The sequence below is a fragment of the Monomorium pharaonis genome, chromosome 2, assembly GCF_013373865.1.
Source record: "Monomorium pharaonis isolate MP-MQ-018 chromosome 2, ASM1337386v2, whole genome shotgun sequence".
Classification (NCBI taxonomy): domain Eukaryota; kingdom Metazoa; phylum Arthropoda; class Insecta; order Hymenoptera; family Formicidae; genus Monomorium; species Monomorium pharaonis.
This window is the reverse complement of record NC_050468.1, coordinates 11,709,584-11,729,065: the sequence shown is the minus strand read 5'-3', so window position 1 is coordinate 11,729,065 and position 19,482 is coordinate 11,709,584. Positions and strand designations below refer to the sequence as shown.

General features: G+C 36.2%; 1 protein-coding gene across 1 annotated transcript in view; it reads right to left on the bottom strand.

Moving 5' to 3' along the window:
- Positions 1 to 4,170: 4,170 nt before the first annotated feature.
- LOC105836697 (N-acetylgalactosamine kinase) overlaps positions 4,171 to 19,482 on the bottom strand; it is a 68,196-nt gene continuing 52,884 nt past the window's right edge. The window contains exon 10 of the mRNA XM_036282665.1: positions 4,171 to 4,374. Coding sequence (XP_036138558.1) covers positions 4,233 to 4,374 — 142 coding nt within the window. The 3' untranslated portion in view covers positions 4,171 to 4,232. The remainder of the gene's footprint in view (positions 4,375 to 19,482) is intronic.

The window sequence follows — 19,482 nt, the reverse complement described above, 5'->3', positions numbered from 1 at the left end:
TATAGACTCCATCAACGGTAGAAAACTATTATGATTTTGGCAACTTGTGGTGCGATTTAGGAGACCTAATTGTAGGCTTATCAAAATTCCTTATTTAAACAAAATTATAATAATAAAAAAAATTATTTAAAGAATAATGTAAAAGAAAAAGGAAAATACATATTGTACTTTATTATGATGTAAAGGACTTAAAAATATTTTTTATAAATTTTGAGTTATAAATTTTTGTGAAAAATAAATTGCAATTTCCACAATCTTCTCCTACAATATACATTTAGATGTTTTTTATTCTATTTGTTTTTATAGACAAACATAAGAATACGAAGAAACGAGAACATAAATTACTGACAATGAGTTGGTTAAGTGATTATAATTTTTTTTTTTTTGAAAAATATAGAAATTCTAAATATATGATGTTCTTATCATTCATACATACAACATTGAAATTAAACTAAATAAAATATAATAAGTGTAATTTATTAAATTAAACACATACTTTCTGAGTATTAAAAACGTAGTAAATGTATTGCACAAGTTTGTATATTTTTGCCTTTCTATTACGAATATTACGAATCAGAGAAGACATTAATATTCATGAAACTAAGCTTGAAGGATTTATGTTGTAAGACACAAGGATACGTGTGTCTATGCTATTCAAAATTCTAGACCGCACATGCATGCATGTGACGACGTAAACCTAGTAGCTCACATACGCAAGTATATCAAATAAGGAAAGCTGGTTGAATCTATTTAAATGACGTAGTCTCAGAGATTACGTTTTCCTGATGGAAAAATATGTTAGCCAATATTATATATAAGCTTTTAAAAATTCTGACCGTGGTAAGGATATAAGGGGCACGCGTATATAGTAAATCCTTACCCTTCTTACCATATGAAAAATGATGTATCATATAAAGAAGTTGTCTTATTTTTCCTTGTCTTTCAGCCGTCTTAGTGCATTATATGTATTATATCCCTTTGTTATTATTTTAGCAGAATATACATAGTAAAGTAGTTATTTTCAAGACAGTTATTTGTGAGAAGCGGATAAAAGGTGCTATTAGTAATGGTACTTTTTCTCATGAAGAAGATATACGTCTCTGGGAGAACTAATATTATGACAGAGATAAAGCTTTTAGAAATGCAAGAATGCTCGTCACTTTGCTGGTCATTGAGTTTTTATTTTCTGCATTCTTCAGTTTAACTTCATTAAAATTAAATATATAAAATTAAATTTATGTAATATGGACAGAAATTCTAACAATTTTTATTTTCTATTATTCTTATGAATCGCCAATATTTTGTCATGATCGAGATCTAATAAATGTATTTATCACAATACAATTTTACTTTTAAATGAACATTTTTATATTGCATAATAATGTACGAATTTTTTACAATAAGTATATTAATGGAAAAGAAACTTCCTTTTTTCTTAGCTTTTTTTTGTTTTTGATAAAACAAGGCAGAATCTTACTCAAAATAAATGAGCTACATTTTTCAATGTCGTATCTTTCACAGTCTGTTTAGCTTTCTTCATGTATGTTTTCATTATTTACGTCCGTCGCTTCCTTTTTATTTTTTTTTGTTTATGTTTGTTTTGCATACATTAAAATTCAGTAGGAAAAATGGAAAAAACTGAAAACAATTAGAGATAGAAATTTTTATTTTTTTAATTTCAAATATTACTATATCTGCAACTACGACTAATTATTTTTTCAAGTAAAAAAAATTTTTGCAATCATGCTTATTATTAGACCGATAAAATAGTCTGTTAAAACCTTGTGTCTTATTTTAGTCATGATTTCATCTTTCCTGGATAGAATTTAAAAGTTACGATTCACATCGCTGCTTCAAGAATTCAATTTTCTAAAGAAATTGACTCGTGCCCTTTCGATGATGACCGATTCAGTTACGATTGCAAAAACGTATCTATTCGCGTGCCGGATCGTTACCTTTTATTGAAACTGTGATGTTTCGGTTTCAAGTTTTAATCTTGCGATTTAACGATAATTTCTATAAATTCAAGGCGGAATCCAATATAGAATCGCAACGTTTCTTCTTGTCGATTTTATTGAAAGAATTGATAAATTCTTTTTAATAATTCAATACAAATAGAGATAAAAAAAACATTTTTAACTTCAGAATAAAAAGTGAATAAAAATCAGTGTTTAATTAAAAATACGTTTTATACCAAAATATCAAAAAAAATTTTGTGTTTGACATTTTATATTTATTGTTAGTACTTATTTCAATATTGTTTGTATTATTCTTTATAATTTTTAATTGCTTTGGTAATATATTTTTATTTAGAATTTAATTTATAATTTTAAATTAAAATAGAAATGTTCTTTCTTTATTGCGGTGCCTAAAAAATTAATATTACTTTTTCGTTAAGGGAGAAACCTTATGTAACATAAAATTTTTTAGCAACTTTCAAATTTTGCTTAAATTGATGGGAAATTTTCTCTAGAAAGTGATTAGAAACATTGTACCTTATTTATAAAAAAATGAAACGGTCGAATTGGGCGGAGCACTCAGGTAAACGAGCGCTCGTCGGACACTCAGCCTTTCGGTCTCTTTGTAATAAATTTAATGTTAATTTAATATTCGAGAAACATGAAAATTTATGGCCCTGAAAGAACAGATTAGCAAAAAACTGCGGTAAGTTAAAATGAATTACGATTTTTTCACGATTTTTCTTATTCAAACTTTAAACAAATTTTTTTCGAACGCAAAATTTCGCCCAGCAACGTAGCTTAAAAACTAATCTTTCTGTCTTTATGAAATTTGATATAAATATTCTATAGATAATTGGTCTTAGCATAACGTGCTCTGATTTTTAATTTTCTAATTTAAAACGTTGTTATAACAATTGTTTGAAAAAAAAAAAAATTTTTTTTTTCAAAACTTTGCCATTTTTGCAAACTTGCAAATTTTTATAAAATAAAAACGTCATACTGAATGTTTTTATATAAACTAAAGGACCCATTTTGAATTTTATGTTCCAGATTATTTTTGTGATCTGTACGCTGCACGTCGCATTTTTCAGACGCCATTTTAGAGGCGCCATTGCATCGTTACTATTTAAAATTATTATAAAATTAAAAAAAAAATGTTTTACATTGTATAACATCCATAAATTGTCCTTTAAATTTTAAATCAATCTACGCATGACATTTTTCAAAGTTCTTGAAAAACAGGCCATTTATATAAAGTTCCCCCTTAATAAATAAATTTTTTGTTGTATCTTTTTATATTAATTTATAAATTCCAAGTAATTAAATAAAAAAGATGTATTTGTTCAAACAATATATGAGCTTTGAGTTAATTTCTGTTTCCCATTAACAATGTTCTAAATATTTCACAATGTAATACAATGATTCTCGGTGATTACTTAATCATTGTACTACATTTTGACTGTATACAACTAGCTTTACAAATTTTTTTGATAAGTGCAAAAGTTGAAAATTTTACAGTAATAATATGTCATCGAATAATGTTGAAAAGAAATACATATCCAAGTAATACACTTTCAGAATCGGAGTAAAAGAATTTTTTATGGTCTTTCTTCATTAAAAATTTATTGTTATTTTCATTTTTAGATACAATTCGTAGTTGTGTGCATGGCAAACACGTACAAAATTTATACGGAGAGAGATTTATGAAACGGAAAGAACAAATGCTTTGTAGCTCTGTAAGGTCCTTTCAGAATATAGTATTCTGAAACTTTGAGAGTTTATACCCATACAGAAGGTTATTCACTTGTGAACAGAATATTAAAGATTTTTATTAGTTTTGTACTTTTTTCAACAAAAGCTTTTTATTTATTTCTTTTGCTTTTAAATGACTTTGTTAATCTTTAAGTTTTTTGTTAGAACATAATTAATGATGAGCTGTTCATCAAAAATAAATTGTGCTTTCTTAATTAGTTATTTAATATTTTTTTAAATCCAGAATTAAAAAACACGTATTAATATCATGTGTGCAATGTGCATGTGTGAAATAATGTCATGTGTGCAATGTGCATATACGCAATAATGTCATGTGTACAATGTGTATGAGCGTGATAATATCATGTGTGCAATGTGTATGAACGTTTTAATAACATGTGTGCAATGTATATAAACGTATTAATATTATGTGTATGTAATATGTATGAGCGAAATAATGTCATGTGTGCAATGTGTATGAGCGAAATAATATCATGTGTGTAATCATACTTTTGTACCTTAATTATTTTTGTGTGTGCAAACGAAGCTGTAGGCAATCGAAATGTAGGCAATCGGGCACGTAGGCAATCGGGCACCTCTGTAAAACTTGTGTGCAAATGAAGCTGTAGGTAACTGGGAATGTAGGCAAATGAGATCCTCCCTGAAAATGTATAAAAAAATATTAAATAATTTTATATCATTAATGATAATAATAAAAAAATCTGACATTAATTAAGATTTAAAAAAATTTATTTAAATTATTAAACCTATATATTATTAAACTCTGTAAATTATTATAAAATTATCATTATATTAATTTACTAAATCTTGAAAGATACCTACTCGCTGTTGTAAAAGATAGGATAAGTTAAACACGGAGTAGAATATAAAAAAAAGATATAAAGGAAAGTAAAAAAAAAGAATTCATATCTTTTTATTAGCAAATAATTTTTTTGTTCTTTGAGTAAAACAATTTGTATAATTTTTTAAATATAGTTTACAAAAATATTAATTTTAATTGTTCTGCATAAAAAAATAAACAAAATAATTTATTTATTGAATATTTGATAAAAAGAGTAAACCACTTTTACATGATTTTTGTACCTCTAATTTCAATCTGTATATTATTTTTTTGAGATCTTATTACCAATTAGATTTTTAGAAAGAATAACTCTTTTTGACTTTAAATTTGACTTTAAATTGCGATTTTGGGATCTAAAAATTTTGATTAAAATCTGAATTACAAAGTTTAAAATAGAAAAATGTGTAGGAATTTAATGGATTAAATTTTGGATCTAGTATATTTATAAAAAAGATACACACAACTATATTTTTGCTAAGAGTTACATATAATTCGCGCGAATATTTACTAGATGAGAAGAATTTATTATTTTTAATTAAATGCTGATTTTGCCGATGTAATGATATAACTGCGATAATGCGAAATATTTTTTGGGGAAGTAGATTCCACTTTGAGAGAACAATATTTGATATTTGCGACTATAATTGAATGTCAAAATAATTATTATATACTATGATTAGAAGTTGTGTTTTTGTAGTTATTAAATTATAATGTTGGTAATAATATAATATATACGTTACAATGATAAAAAGTGAATTATTACCATAATTTAAATATATATTAACTGTAATCATTCTTTTTATTAATATAATATAATGTATTACTACATTATAACAACTATGAAAATAAAGCTTCTGATCATAATTATTTTAACATTCAATTATACTCCCAAGTTAAATTTACCTTTTTCTTATTTTATAAGCAATTAAGTGTATGTACAACTAAATTATCGTTTTTAAATTTTATTTTTATGAACATGTTTGAATTAATTTTAATTAGACCGAAGATAATAAATCCGTCCCTTCGGTACCAACTTGTGATTAACGTGTGAGAGTAATCTTTAAAAAAAGTTAATCCCAACAAGTAGGGAATTAACCTCTCAATAACTTGAGAGCCCACATATAATATCAGTATCATATCGTATTATTGTTAATCGACGTAGATTTATGGGATGTTACATACATAGACGTAACATATTACATATTTAATATAATATGCAAAGTGTTTCAAAATTTAGGAATCAAAATACTATAGCAAGAAGATTCTCGACAAATTGAGTAAAATAATTATTTGTAGATTTTTATTTCAAGCAATAATTTTTGAGATATAAGATCTGGTCAATTAGAAATTATATTTAGAAGAACATTTTATAGTATCTCTCACTAAACTATTGCTTGTGCAACTCACGAACTATCTAAACGTAATTTGTGATTGACTAGTTTTTAATAATTATATATCAAAAATATAATGTGTAATTCTCTCTTTAATTCGCTGTTGGGGAAAGATGCAATAGACCATAGCTTACAAAATTATGTCTTGTATGTCATTATCTTTGCTATTAATATTTTAGAGATAGAGAGAGAGAGAGGGAAAGAGAGAGAGAGAGAGAGAGAGAGAGAGAGAGAGAGAGAGAGAGAGAGAGAGAGAGAGAGAGAGAGAGAAGAGAAAAAGAGAGAGAGAGAGAAAGAGGGAGGGAAGGAGAGAGATGCACTATGTTACCTTTCTCTTTTTAAATTAATAATGGTAACTTTATTTGAATGTGCAATGTATCTATTATGTTTATTCTATATTGTAGAGAAACAGGATACATTCTGTAAATAAATTTAATAGTTGTCTCTCTTTCAGAAGACTTCTTTTTTATAAAACGCCAGTTTAAACATTTGCATTTATACCTAATTTTATAAATTTTATACATATAGTATATATAAATTGACATGTGAACAATGCGTATTTTTATCACATTGTCAAAAAAGTCGCTCTAGTTTCGGTACGAGTTGGCATAAAAAATATATACCTCGTGTTTCATCAAGCACAATAAAACATTTGAAAAAAAAAATACATAGAGTGGTACGTAAAAAATAGTGTTACTTGTTTTTTGTTTACACAAACAATAGGTAGGGAAAATTTTAGTGAACAAGTGGAAAATTGTCGAGTGTTGCGGATAACATATGTATGTCCCGAGAAATTCGATCTATCGGTGAAAAGAATAAAAACGAATGAAAATCCGAGGTGTGAACAATCAACAGAATGCATGCTGCAATGCATTTAAAGGTGCTGCAACGGAATGACGAGGTTTTTTGTTTTTATTCAAAATATTTTAATTATATATCACAATTACCATAACATTTAATAGTTACTGATGTAATTAATTTTTCCTTTATTAATATTTATTATAAATACATTTGTGTAGAAATATTAATTTCATATGAGAAATAATTGGTAATAAATTGAGATTGTTTTATGATTTTACTTTAGGTAGTCCAATTAAAATCAAATAATAAAATAACAGTTTTTTTTTCGCCAAAAAATGGAAAAAAAGTTTATTACAATTAGTTGTTAATGTATTAAATAATTCAAAAGAAAATTTATTGACTCTTTAAATAATATTGATAAAACGCCGATTAAAAAGGGTTATTAAAATAATTCATAATCAAAATAAAATAAAACCATAATTTTTGTAAATCCATTCTATATTCCATTTTATGTATTACTTTTATTTTATTAATTTAATCGTCCATGAAAATTTCATGGATACATTTTAGATATGTTCTTGTTATCAACGTCTGTATTATCTACTGTCCCAGTGAGAAATAGTACATCGAATCGACATCGATTTAACATCGAAATTATCATTTTGATGTCGATTCGACGTCAAATTGATGTTGAATTCATTATCGTTTCTCGCTGGGGTAACATTGCAATAGATATACAATAGTCTTTTTAGAGCACCTTCCAAAAGAAAAATAAATATTAAGTTTAATTTCCCAAAGTGCTAGGAACTGAAACACCTTCAGCGAGTTTGAGAGATTTCCTACAAGCATTCTGGCTTTAACTTCGGTTAGTTTATGAAGCTGGAATATACATACGCTTGACCGCTTTGTCGCCTCTACAGGCACCAGCTAAACCTGCAAGTTTAATTTAACGCGCTTCAAACTCAATGATAAAGCTAGATAACTATGAAATAGTTTTCGCATACGTTTTGTCTATTTATCAACTAGTATTATAGAAATTTAGTATCATAGAATGTTAGTGTATGTTAATTAAAATATTTCCTCTATTTAATTCTTCTAAAGACAAAACGCACAAAGAATAGCTAATTAATCGACTTTAATTAACATTTTTAGGACAAACAGGACTGCAGCTTAGACAGATGAGACAAATTTATGTTTAAAAGTTGTACTGTGAGAGAATTATAGGAGAGAAGGTGATATTATGGCCTGTAAACAATATGGCCACTCATATTATCTCTGTTATTAGCTGACAAATTCGAATAATTACTATATAGAATCATTTGTTTAACAACTTGCCATTATAAAATGGCGCTAATATGATAATACACAATAGCCAACGTTTGTTAAAAGATATTTTTAGTTTCAAGCATTTCGAAACTTTTTAAACGTATTATTACACAAAATGTATGTATACCTATTAAGTATTTTTTGTTATTTAAATCAACCTATTATGCAGTGTTGTTACATTTTTATAAATATGTAATATCGTCAATATTTTATAACTTTGAATCTAAAATCTAATAAACAACACTTTGATGAATATAATCGTTCAGTTCAATTTAAAACATTGATTATTAACAAAGTTATTAGAAACAGTATAAATAGGTGGCTATTAACATTCTCTTCTATTATATATTTAGCAAATATATATTTAACACGTTTTAAAAAAAGATTTGTATATTAAAAAAATTAATATCTGTACTTACGTTAGTAATTATAACATACATATATTTTGTAGACCTATAGGTATAGGTCTACATCCTCTCCGCAGCGGGGGGTAAAAAAGGATACTTGGCTAATCCTCCCTGTTGGACAGAAGTACATGACGGTATGTGCAGGATTGCATGAATCGATCAGTGGCAAAAGGATTCATAGAAAGTGAAAGCTATAATTTATTTTCTAAAACTGAGCAAGTATATTTTCCGAAATACTTTTCATTGTCAAGGTCTTTCCAAGCCAAAAGCCACCTAATATCACAGATTTGTGCGTATAATTAAAAATATAATTTGTGCGTACATGGTCTTGTGATACTTAAACTAAATAGTAACTTATTAAAAAATTGAAAGTTAATAACTTTTAACTTAGTTGATTTTACATGTTTTAATTTTTAACTTTTATCATTATTTTTAAAATACTTTAACTTATTAACCTTTTTTCTAAATTAAAAATTTTTATCCAGAGCCGCGATTCTGTATTACCGCACATGCATGCGCAAAACAGCGTAGCCCCAAACTCCTTCGAGACAATTCGAGAATAATTCAAGCTAGGCAAAATATTCTCAGTGGTTTTACATTGCCTTCCGAGAGGTAGCAATCGAATTAAAATCAAATTTTATTCTGATCGAGATTTGAATGCACAACTCACTGCGTCGCGATCGCTATATGTACTTTTTATTTAATATTGGTTAATTAAATTCTAATTTCGCCCAAAAAATTTCTTAGAAACTATGGAATATTCTTATATTTTGTTTCGATATAATAAGTGGTCTTGACCATAAAGAGTGTCATGTCGAAAAATGTACTTAGGTACCTGCTTTCAGTTTCGGATGATACATCGTCGCTTTTATTGACTTTTGTACATTGTAATATTGTCTTTTTGTGTAAAACTGAGCTGGGCCTTCAAACTGTTTCTAAGTTAGTCTTCGTAAACGTTGTTTCTTTTTTCTTTCTATCAAGTACAATAAATTTTTTGAGTAAAATTTGTAATATTATTATAAAAAATAATAAAATTTATTTGCTTTGTACATAATAAAAATATTTTTATCGTAATATTAGTAGATAAATTATTTTTGATATAAAAAAATAATTATTCTTTTAAAAACATAAAAATTGACGAGAAAACATATGTGCATGTTGAAATATATGAAGCAATTAAATAATTTTATATCCATAATTCTTATTTATAACATAGGCACACACAAAAAAAGTGGTTGATACGGAGGACCAGACTAGTCAATCCTTATGTATTTTGACCTGCTGAATCCAAATTCAAGGTCAGAATTGCTGAATTGGCTAATTTCTTCATAACCTTCTTGTAAAAAAACACCTTGTAAAAGCAGTTTGGGTTACAATTAAATGTATAATCCGGAAAAAAAAGAAGTGAGTTTTCTACGCTATTCATTCACATAAGTTCAGACTTGTCATACGTATATAGTGATGGATTCAAGACAAGACAAGACAAGAATTCGACGTTCTTGTCTTGACTTCTTAATATCAAGAATCACTATGTCTTGATCTTGACAGTCAACTTCTTGTTTTGATTCTTGATTTGCAAGATTCTTGATACTTTTATAATATCTATAAACTATATATATATATTTATAGATATTATAAATTTTATAAAATTTATAGATGTATGTATAAATTTTAATGAAATCCGGATATCTATATAAATAAAAATGTAAATGTTTGTTCCTCATCTAAGATCTCCGTAAGTTTTTCACCGATTGCCCAGAGAACATTATGACGTCTTAAAGACGTCTAAAAGACGTCTTATATTTCTATAAGACGTCTTATAAAACTATCAGAAAGACGTCTTTTAGACGACTTTAAGACGTCTTATGACCCGATTTAAGACGTTTTTAAGACGTCTAAAAGACGTCTAATTTTTTTTATTTATGACGTTTTTGAGACGTCTTATATAAAAATTATTTAGACATCCCTGGCGAAAAAATTTCTACAAAATTCTAAAAAACTACAAAAATTTACAAAAGTATTCCAATTCTGGCATTTTTTTGTAGTTTTTACAGAAAAATGCTAAATTTGAAACACACTTTTGTAAATTTTTGTAGTTTTTTAGAATTTTGTAGAAAATTTTTCCACCAAGGATTCCAAAAGCTAGGTTTATTATTTTTTATTTTTTATTATTTTAAACAAAATACTTTATATTTATATTTCATTATTTTTATTTTATTATTAAGATTAAGATAAGTTTTTTTATAAATAAAAAATTTTATATTATATATTTCAATTTTATTTCATGTTTTCGTGATTGGAAATTACAGAATTTTACAAAGATACTGGATTCAGTCACATATTTTACAGCAACTTAAGCGCAACACTATTATCGTCCGGTTTATTAATTGTCAAAAACTGTTGTCAGAAATGTTGTCAGAAAGGTTAATTATTTCCAATAACAGCCTACACACGCGATACGTACGAGAGTTAAAAAGTTGTGTTATATTAACGTATCCACACTCGGCTGCGTTACACAGCAAACCGGGACAAAACGTCCCAACACACACGCGATACGTGCAAGAGTTCAAAAATTGATACGGGATAAGCACGTCGATCGACTTGATCGCATCACACGGCAGATTTGGTTATGTGCGTCATTCGACGTCTTAAAAACGTCTTTCTCAGACGTCGTAAAGACGTCTAAATGGCGTCTCAAAGAATATGTCTTAAAAAGACGTATTTTAGACGTCTTAAGAGAGACGTCTAAAATAAGACGATTTTAAGACGTCATAAAGACGTCTTTTAATAAAGTCTCAAAGACGTCTCTTTTAAGACGTCTTAAAGATGTCTTTTAGACATGCGTGTTGTCTGGGTGCTTTGAAATTTTGACACAACGTTGCATTCGTAACCGAGAGTGTTCTTATGATGCATCCTTTGGCTTCCTTGATTATTGGGAAAATACCCAGACAGCCAAATAAAGGCAACGTGTTGTTATTTTGCTGTCACTTATTCCTTATTAATTTTATCAGACTAAAGCCAAGGTGTTTCCTCAAACTGTCTGTTGTTCTGACATCATATAAAATTCTACATTAGAATTTAACAAACTGACGGCAAATTGTCAACATGCATGCACAATTGCTGTCAATGTGACAAGTTTATTATTCCTCAATGCATGCACTTATAATTTTATAAACTCATGAAGGTTATTTGCTCTCCTGATGTTAACTTCGTTTCACGTTAAATTACAATGACAGCAAACTGTGGGCAAGTTCACAACATACATGCAGTGCATTAATTTGCCCGATATGCTTAATCTCGCTTGGCTATCTGGGTATAGGCTTCGGATATTTAAAAGTCTTAAATTTATTCCCAAACACCATGAATACGTCTTGGTAGTATAAGCAAGACATATCAGAGAAGAGCGGGCACTCAGAGGAGATTCCGAGCAGTGCCCGCTCTTCAATGTGCATCGTTATAGATATTAAGATAACAATTTTATTCTTATTTAATAATGTCTCTAAAATATAGAGTCTGAGGGCCGTATTCTGAACTCACATTTATCACTAAATACACTTCTAAATGTGCCAATCAGCCAATAAGATGTCATCTTAGGCACATATAGAGGTAAATTTAGAGATACTTAAATGTGAGCTCAGAATACGGACCTAAATGATGTAAAAATATATTTAAGTAGAGAGACTTATTATATCTTTCTAAGCTCGCTCTTTCCTTTTTTATTTTTATAATCTTATTTAACCTTCCAACAAAATTTGTATCATTTATTACGCTATGACACTATTTAATTATATCAATTTCTGGATTATGCATCTTATTTTGTAATTTTAAATGGAAGAGTAGAATTTTTTAAATAAGCGAGTAGAATTAAGTAAAAGTGTATTATGAATTTCACAACGATTAACTTTCTGCATTGAAGAGGACCCATCCCGGGATATACAATCATTAATTTTGATGCCTTTACGGCGATTGCAAATCAGCTTAAAAAATCAGCAAACCTTAGCTTGGTCACTTTGCCCACCTCTTCCTTATGTGCATAAAGAAAATTATCCAATCGTATTTCTATTATAGGATTGCGTGCAAATTGTAACTGAATAAATTTCTTTATGTGTATAATTATGCAATTATGCAAATTTGTATGACTAGATTCTTACTCTACGAAAGTGTCAATGTTATTTTATTTTGCCATCTAAATGATATTAAAAATTGATCATTATTAAAAAACTGATTGCCATCAAAATGACTTCATCTTACATGACCTCAAATTAATGTCAGTTTGATGTCATTTTGATTAATATGTGTTGCTTGAGCTATGTCAAGCTGAAATAGCTTCTAATATAGAGATTGAGGTGTAGCAAATGCAAATGTATTAAACGTTGATGTTTTTACAATTTGCTGCTATATTATAATTTAATTATAACACTAATATATTATATAATTCGATTCTAAAAATCTATATTTGTTTTTAATAAAAAATTACACGTTATTATTATTTTTTTATTTAAACAATGACTTCAGGGCTGTATTAAATTTCATTGTTGTTGACGGCTGAAAAAGAGGCACAGTAAGTTAAAAAGTTCTGTTTTAATTAATATTAGTGAAATGTTACGTCCGGAGGACTTCAGGTTTTCATTGCCCGCTGACCTTTAAAGAAATAAATAAGTTAAGAGAAACTGCATCTGGTATTTATTAGGGATCTAAGGTGCAGAGTTAAACACTGAGTCGTGAAAAAAAGTTGAGTATCGTTATTAAATTCGGGGGAAGGCTCAAGTTTCTCCCGAGATAAATATTGAAATATTAATGCAGTCTTTCTGTCTTCTTGAGAGTTTACGGGATTTTTTTTACGATCACTGATAAGGAGCCAGATGTAATCTAAATTATTAAGAAAGATGTGTCTGAGGCCGTGTAGAGCTTCAAACACTAAAATAAACAAAAACCAGATTACTTTAAAACGCTGAAAGCAATAGATTTTCTTTCATTTTGAAACAACACGACTCTCAAGTTTAGAAAAATATTACAACACGACAAAAAATTTCCATTTTCTTCTCCTTAGATAAAAAAACACTAAAAAGTTCCAATTCCCCCTCTTTCACACTAGAACTCAAAGTAATTTGGGCGGAGACAAGAAAAGGTGGACCAATAGTTGTCCAATATCATCCGAACGAACGTTTACCCAAAAATGAGTAACTATCTATCCAATAAGAAACACTATTAAGAATCATTTCCTTTGTAATCCCGGAAAAGAATTCTACCAATTAAAACCTTTGAACCATCTGGATCCTCCCTTTATAAGGCCCTATATATGTAAACATCAGATCCTGAAGGCAGTCAGTCGTATATGGCAGTCGAGTTGTGTAATATATTATTATATTAGTATACCAGCCTTAGTTGAATTGTAAAAATCATATAAAACTGTATAATCATGTAAAATCAGTGCGTGAAAAAACTTTAGTGCTGTCCCATCGGGTCAAGAAATCTACTCGATTCAGACAAAATATGTTCGAGAAGAGAGCGCCCCGATTGACCACGTCCCAATTGACCACAACTTTTCTAATTGACGGTCCAAGAGAAAAACTCTAAGTATTTATTGCTGTAAATGGTTGTGGTCCATTGCAGAAGAATCTTTTAAAAACCAGTAATGAGTAAGTCCAAAGATCACAATCTCTTTTTTCTTCCTTTTATCTATTCATTCTCTTCCGTTTTTAATTCTTCAAGACACTCTCCTCGCCCCTCGCGAATTCCGAGTACAATCCCCGAGACGTCCATACATCCTCCTCGCCCTTCGCGGATCCCGAGTGTGATTGCCGAGCATCCCTCTTTCCCTCACGTAATCATTTACTAACCTTTCGACTATTTCCTTGTGTTTCACGTTTATTGTTATAACTATAAAATTAAAAACGAAAATTATTTCCATTTTCCTTTCTCCGCCCACACACTTGCATAATACCTATTTATAAAATTATTTACATATTTATGTAAATACTACGCTCCTTATTTTCGGGAATCCCACGTAAAATCTATCTACTTAAAATTATGTAATTTCTTATTAATCGGACTTGATTAAATTATATACACATGTTTCAATTATTTCAAATTTATTCGTAAACAAATTCATGAATTATTTAATGTAAATCTATTCAAGTAAATCCATGACTACCAAGAGACTTCAGCTTACAATTATGTATCGTTTGATATTTGTAGTTATAAGAATAAACTGTTATGTTGAGATTGTAACTTTATCTTATTAATTAAAATCTTCTCTGACTCCTCGACCCCGATCAAAGATTGCACCTGGTCCGTTCCCCAGTTAAAGCGATTCAATTCGCCGACTCCAAACTTGGACCAACGGACGCACGACTCGAAAACAGGCCTATCGGCGCGATACTCACATTTATTAGCAATAAAAAGTGCATTCGGCCTAAGGCATTTTTCCTTTCTCTGCGTGCCTACAGGAGTCAAATTTCATTACGCCCTTTTCTGCTTTATCTCCATTCCTTGACTATTCTCCTGATTATCCGATGCAACTAAAATTCCATAATGCTGAACGTAACAGAAATAAAATTATGATAAACCAATATCTTGTTTTTATTTGTTAATTTAATTTTTATATAAACTAAAACATTACAAGCGCGCGCTACGCGCGCGCTACGCGCGCGCTATTTGAATTTTTGCTTTAAAAATAATAATAATTGCAATTTGATTTTCTCTATCTTTCATTTACATTAATCAAACGTCTTCTGCAATTTTAAATAAAAAAATTTAAAGTTTAATTATACATACATACATACCTACATACCTACCTACATACATACATACCAACATACATACCTACTTGCATACTTACTGCTATCTAGCTACCTAGCTATCTAGCTACCTAGCTACATATTTATCTAGTAACGTTCGCTCGTTTGCTCCCTTCCTTGCACCCTTTTTCACTCACTCACTCACACACTCAGTTACTCACTGGCTCACTCCTCGCTCACTCCTCGCTCACTCTTCGCTCACTCGCCAGCTCGCTCACGCGCTCACTCTTCGCTCACTCCTCGCTCACTCATCGCTCACTCGCCAGCTCGCTCACTCGCTCACTCCTCGCTCACTCTCGGCTTACTCCCGGCTCACTCCTGGCTCACTCCTCGCTCACTCCCGGCTCACTCCCGGCTCACTCCCGGCTCACTCCCGGCTCACTCCCGGCTCACTCCCGGCTTACTCCCGGTTCACTCCCGGCTCACTCCTCGCTCACTCCCGACTCACTCCCGGCTCACTCCCGGCTCACTCCCGGCTTACTCCCGGTTCACTCCCGGCTCACTCCTCGCTTACTCCTCGCTCACTCACTCGCTCACTCCTGGCTCACTCCTGGCTCACTCCCGGCTCACTCCCGGCTCACTCCTCGCTCACTCCCGACTCACTCTTTGCTCACTCACTCGCTCACTCCCGGCTCACTCCTCGCTCACTCCCGGCTCACTCTTCGCTCACTCCCGGCTCACTCCCGGCTCACTCCTCGCTCACTCCCGACTCACTCTCGACTCACTCCCGGCTCACTCCCGGCTCACTCCTGGCTCACTCCTCGCTCACTCCCGGCTCACTCCCGGCTCACTCCCGGCTCACTCCCGGCTTACTCCCGGTTCACTCTCGGCTCACTTCTCACGCACTCCCGACTCACTCCTGGCTTACTCCTAGCTCACTCCTAGCTCACTCCTGGCTCACTCCCGGCTCACTCCTGGCTCACTCCCGGCTCACTCCCGGCACACTCCTCGCTCACTCCCGGCTCACTCCCGGCTCACTCCTCGCTCATTCCTCGCTCACTCACTCGCTCACTCCTGGTTCACTCCCGGCTCACTCCCGGCTTACTCCCGGCTCACTCCCGGCTCACTCCCGGCTCACTCTTCGCTCACTCACTTGCTCACTCCTGGTTCACTCCTGGCTTACTCCCGGCTCACTCCCGGCTCACTCCTGGCTCACTCTTCGCTCACTCCCGGCTCACTCCTCGCTCACTCCTCGCTCACTCCTCGCTCACTTCACGCTCACTCGCCAGCTCGCTCACTCGCTCACTCCTCGCTCACTCCTCGCTCACTCCCGGCTTACTCCCGGCTCACTCCTGGCTCACTCCTCGCTCACTCCCGGCTCACTCCCGGCTCACTCCCGGCTCACTCCCGGCTTACTCCCGGCTCACTCTCGGCTCACTCCTCACGCACTCCCGACTCATTCCTGGCTTACTCTTAGCTCACTCCTGGCTCACTCCTGGCTCACTCCCGGCTCACTCCCGGCACACTCCTCGCTCACTCCCGACTCACTCTTTGCTCACTCACTCGCTCACTCCCGGCTCACTCCTCGCTCACTCCCGGCTCACTCTTCGCTCACTCCCGGCTCACTCCCGGCTCACTCCTCGCTCACTCCCGACTCACTCCCGGCTCACTCCCGGCTCACTCCTGGCTCACTCCTCGCTCACTCCCGGCTCACTCCCGGCTCACTCCCGGCTCACTCCCGGCTCACTCCCGGCTCACTCCCGGCTTACTCCCGGTTCACTCCCGGCTCACTCCTCGCTCACTCCCGACTCACTCTTTGCTCACTCACTCGCTCACTCCCGGCTCACTCCTCGCTCACTCCCGGCTCACTCTTCGCTCACTCCCGGCTCACTCCCGGCTCACTCCTCGCTCACTCCCGACTCACTCTCGACTCACTCCCGGCTCACTCCCGGCTCACTCCTGGCTCACTCCTCGCTCACTCCCGGCTCACTCCCGGCTCACTCCCGGCTCACTCCCGGCTTACTCCCGGTTCACTCTCGGCTCACTTCTCACGCACTCCCGACTCACTCCTGGCTTACTCCTAGCTCACTCCTAGCTCACTCCTGGCTCACTCCCGGCTCACTCCTGGCTCACTCCCGGCTCACTCCCGGCACACTCCTCGCTCACTCCCGGCTCACTCCCGGCTCACTCCTCGCTCATTCCTCGCTCACTCACTCGCTCACTCCTGGTTCACTCCCGGCTCACTCCCGGCTTACTCCCGGCTCACTCCCGGCTCACTCCCGGCTCACTCTTCGCTCACTCACTTGCTCACTCCTGGTTCACTCCTGGCTTACTCCCGGCTCACTCCCGGCTCACTCCTGGCTCACTCTTCGCTCACTCCCGGCTCACTCCTCGCTCACTCCTCGCTCACTCCTCGCTCACTTCACGCTCACTCGCCAGCTCGCTCACTCGCTCACTCCTCGCTCACTCCTCGCTCACTCCCGGCTTACTCCCGGCTCACTCCTGGCTCACTCCTCGCTCACTCCCGGCTCACTCCCGGCTCACTCCCGGCTCACTCCCGGCTTACTCCCGGTTCACTCTCGGCTCACTCCTCACGCACTCCCGACTCATTCCTGGCTTACTCTTAGCTCACTCCTGGCTCACTCCTGGCTCACTCCCGGCTCACTCCCGGCACACTCCTCGCTCACTCCCGACTCACTCTTTGCTCACTCACTCGCTCACTCCCGGCTCACTCCTCGCTCACTCCCGGCTCACTCTTCGCTCACTCCCGGCTCACTCCCGGCTCACTCCTCGCTCACTCCCGACTCACTCCCGGCTCACTCCCGGCTCACTCCTGGCTCACTCCTCGCTCACTCCCGGCTCACTCCCGGCTCACTCCCGGCTCACTCCCGGCTCACTCCCGGCTCACTCCCGGCTTACTCCCGGTTCACTCCCGGCTCACTCCTCGCTCACTCCCGACTCACTCCCGGCTCACTCCCGGCTCACTCCCGGCTTACTCCCGGTTCACTCCCGGCTCACTCCTCGCTTACTCCTCGCTCACTCACTCGCTCACTCCTGGCTCACTCCTGGCTCACTCCCGGCTCACTCCCGGCTCACTCCTCGCTCACTCCCGACTCACTCTTTGCTCACTCACTCGCTCACTCCCGGCTCACTCCTCGCTCACTCCCGGCTCACTCTTCGCTCACTCCCGGCTCACTCCCGGCTCACTCCTCGCTCACTCCCGGCTCACTCCCGACTCACTCCCGGCTCACTCCCGGCTCACTCCTGGCTCACTCCTCGCTCACTCCCGGCTCACTCCCGGCTCACTCCCGGCTCACTCCCGGCTTACTCCCGGTTCACTCTCGGCTCACTTCTCACGCACTCCCGACTCACTCCTGGCTTACTCCTAGCTCACTCCTAGCTCACTCCTGGCTCACTCCCGGCTCACTCCCGGCACACTCCTCGCTCACTCCCGGCTCACTCCCGGCTCACTCCTCGCTCATTCCTCGCTCACTCACTCGCTCACTCCTGGTTCACTCCCGGCTCACTCCCGGCTTACTCCCGGCTCACTCCCGGCTCACTCCCGGCTCACTCTTCGCTCACTCACTTGCTCACTCCTGGTTCACTCCTGGCTTACTCCCGGCTCACTCCCGGCTCACTCCTGGCTCACTCTTCGCTCACTCCCGGCTCACTCCTCGCTCACTCCTCGCTCACTCCTCGCTCACTTCACGCTCACTCGCCAGCTCGCTCACTCGCTCACTCCTCGCTCACTCCTCGCTCACTCCCGGCTTACTCCCGGCTCACTCCTGGCTCACTCCTCGCTCACTCCCGGCTCACTCCCGGCTCACTCCCGGCTCACTCCCGGCTTACTCCCGGTTCACTCTCGGCTCACTCCTCACGCACTCCCGACTCATTCCTGGCTTACTCTTAGCTCACTCCTGGCTCACTCCTGGCTCACTCCCGGCTCACTCCCGGCACACTCCTCGCTCACTCCCGACTCACTCTTTGCTCACTCACTCGCTCACTCCCGGCTCACTCCTCGCTCACTCCCGGCTCACTCTTCGCTCACTCCCGGCTCACTCCCGGCTCACTCCTCGCTCACTCCCGACTCACTCCCGGCTCACTCCCGGCTCACTCCTGGCTCACTCCTCGCTCACTCCCGGCTCACTCCCGGCTCACTCCCGGCTCACTCCCGGCTTACTCCCGGTTCACTCTCGGCTCACTCCTCACGCACTCCCGACTCACTCCTGGCTTACTCCTAGC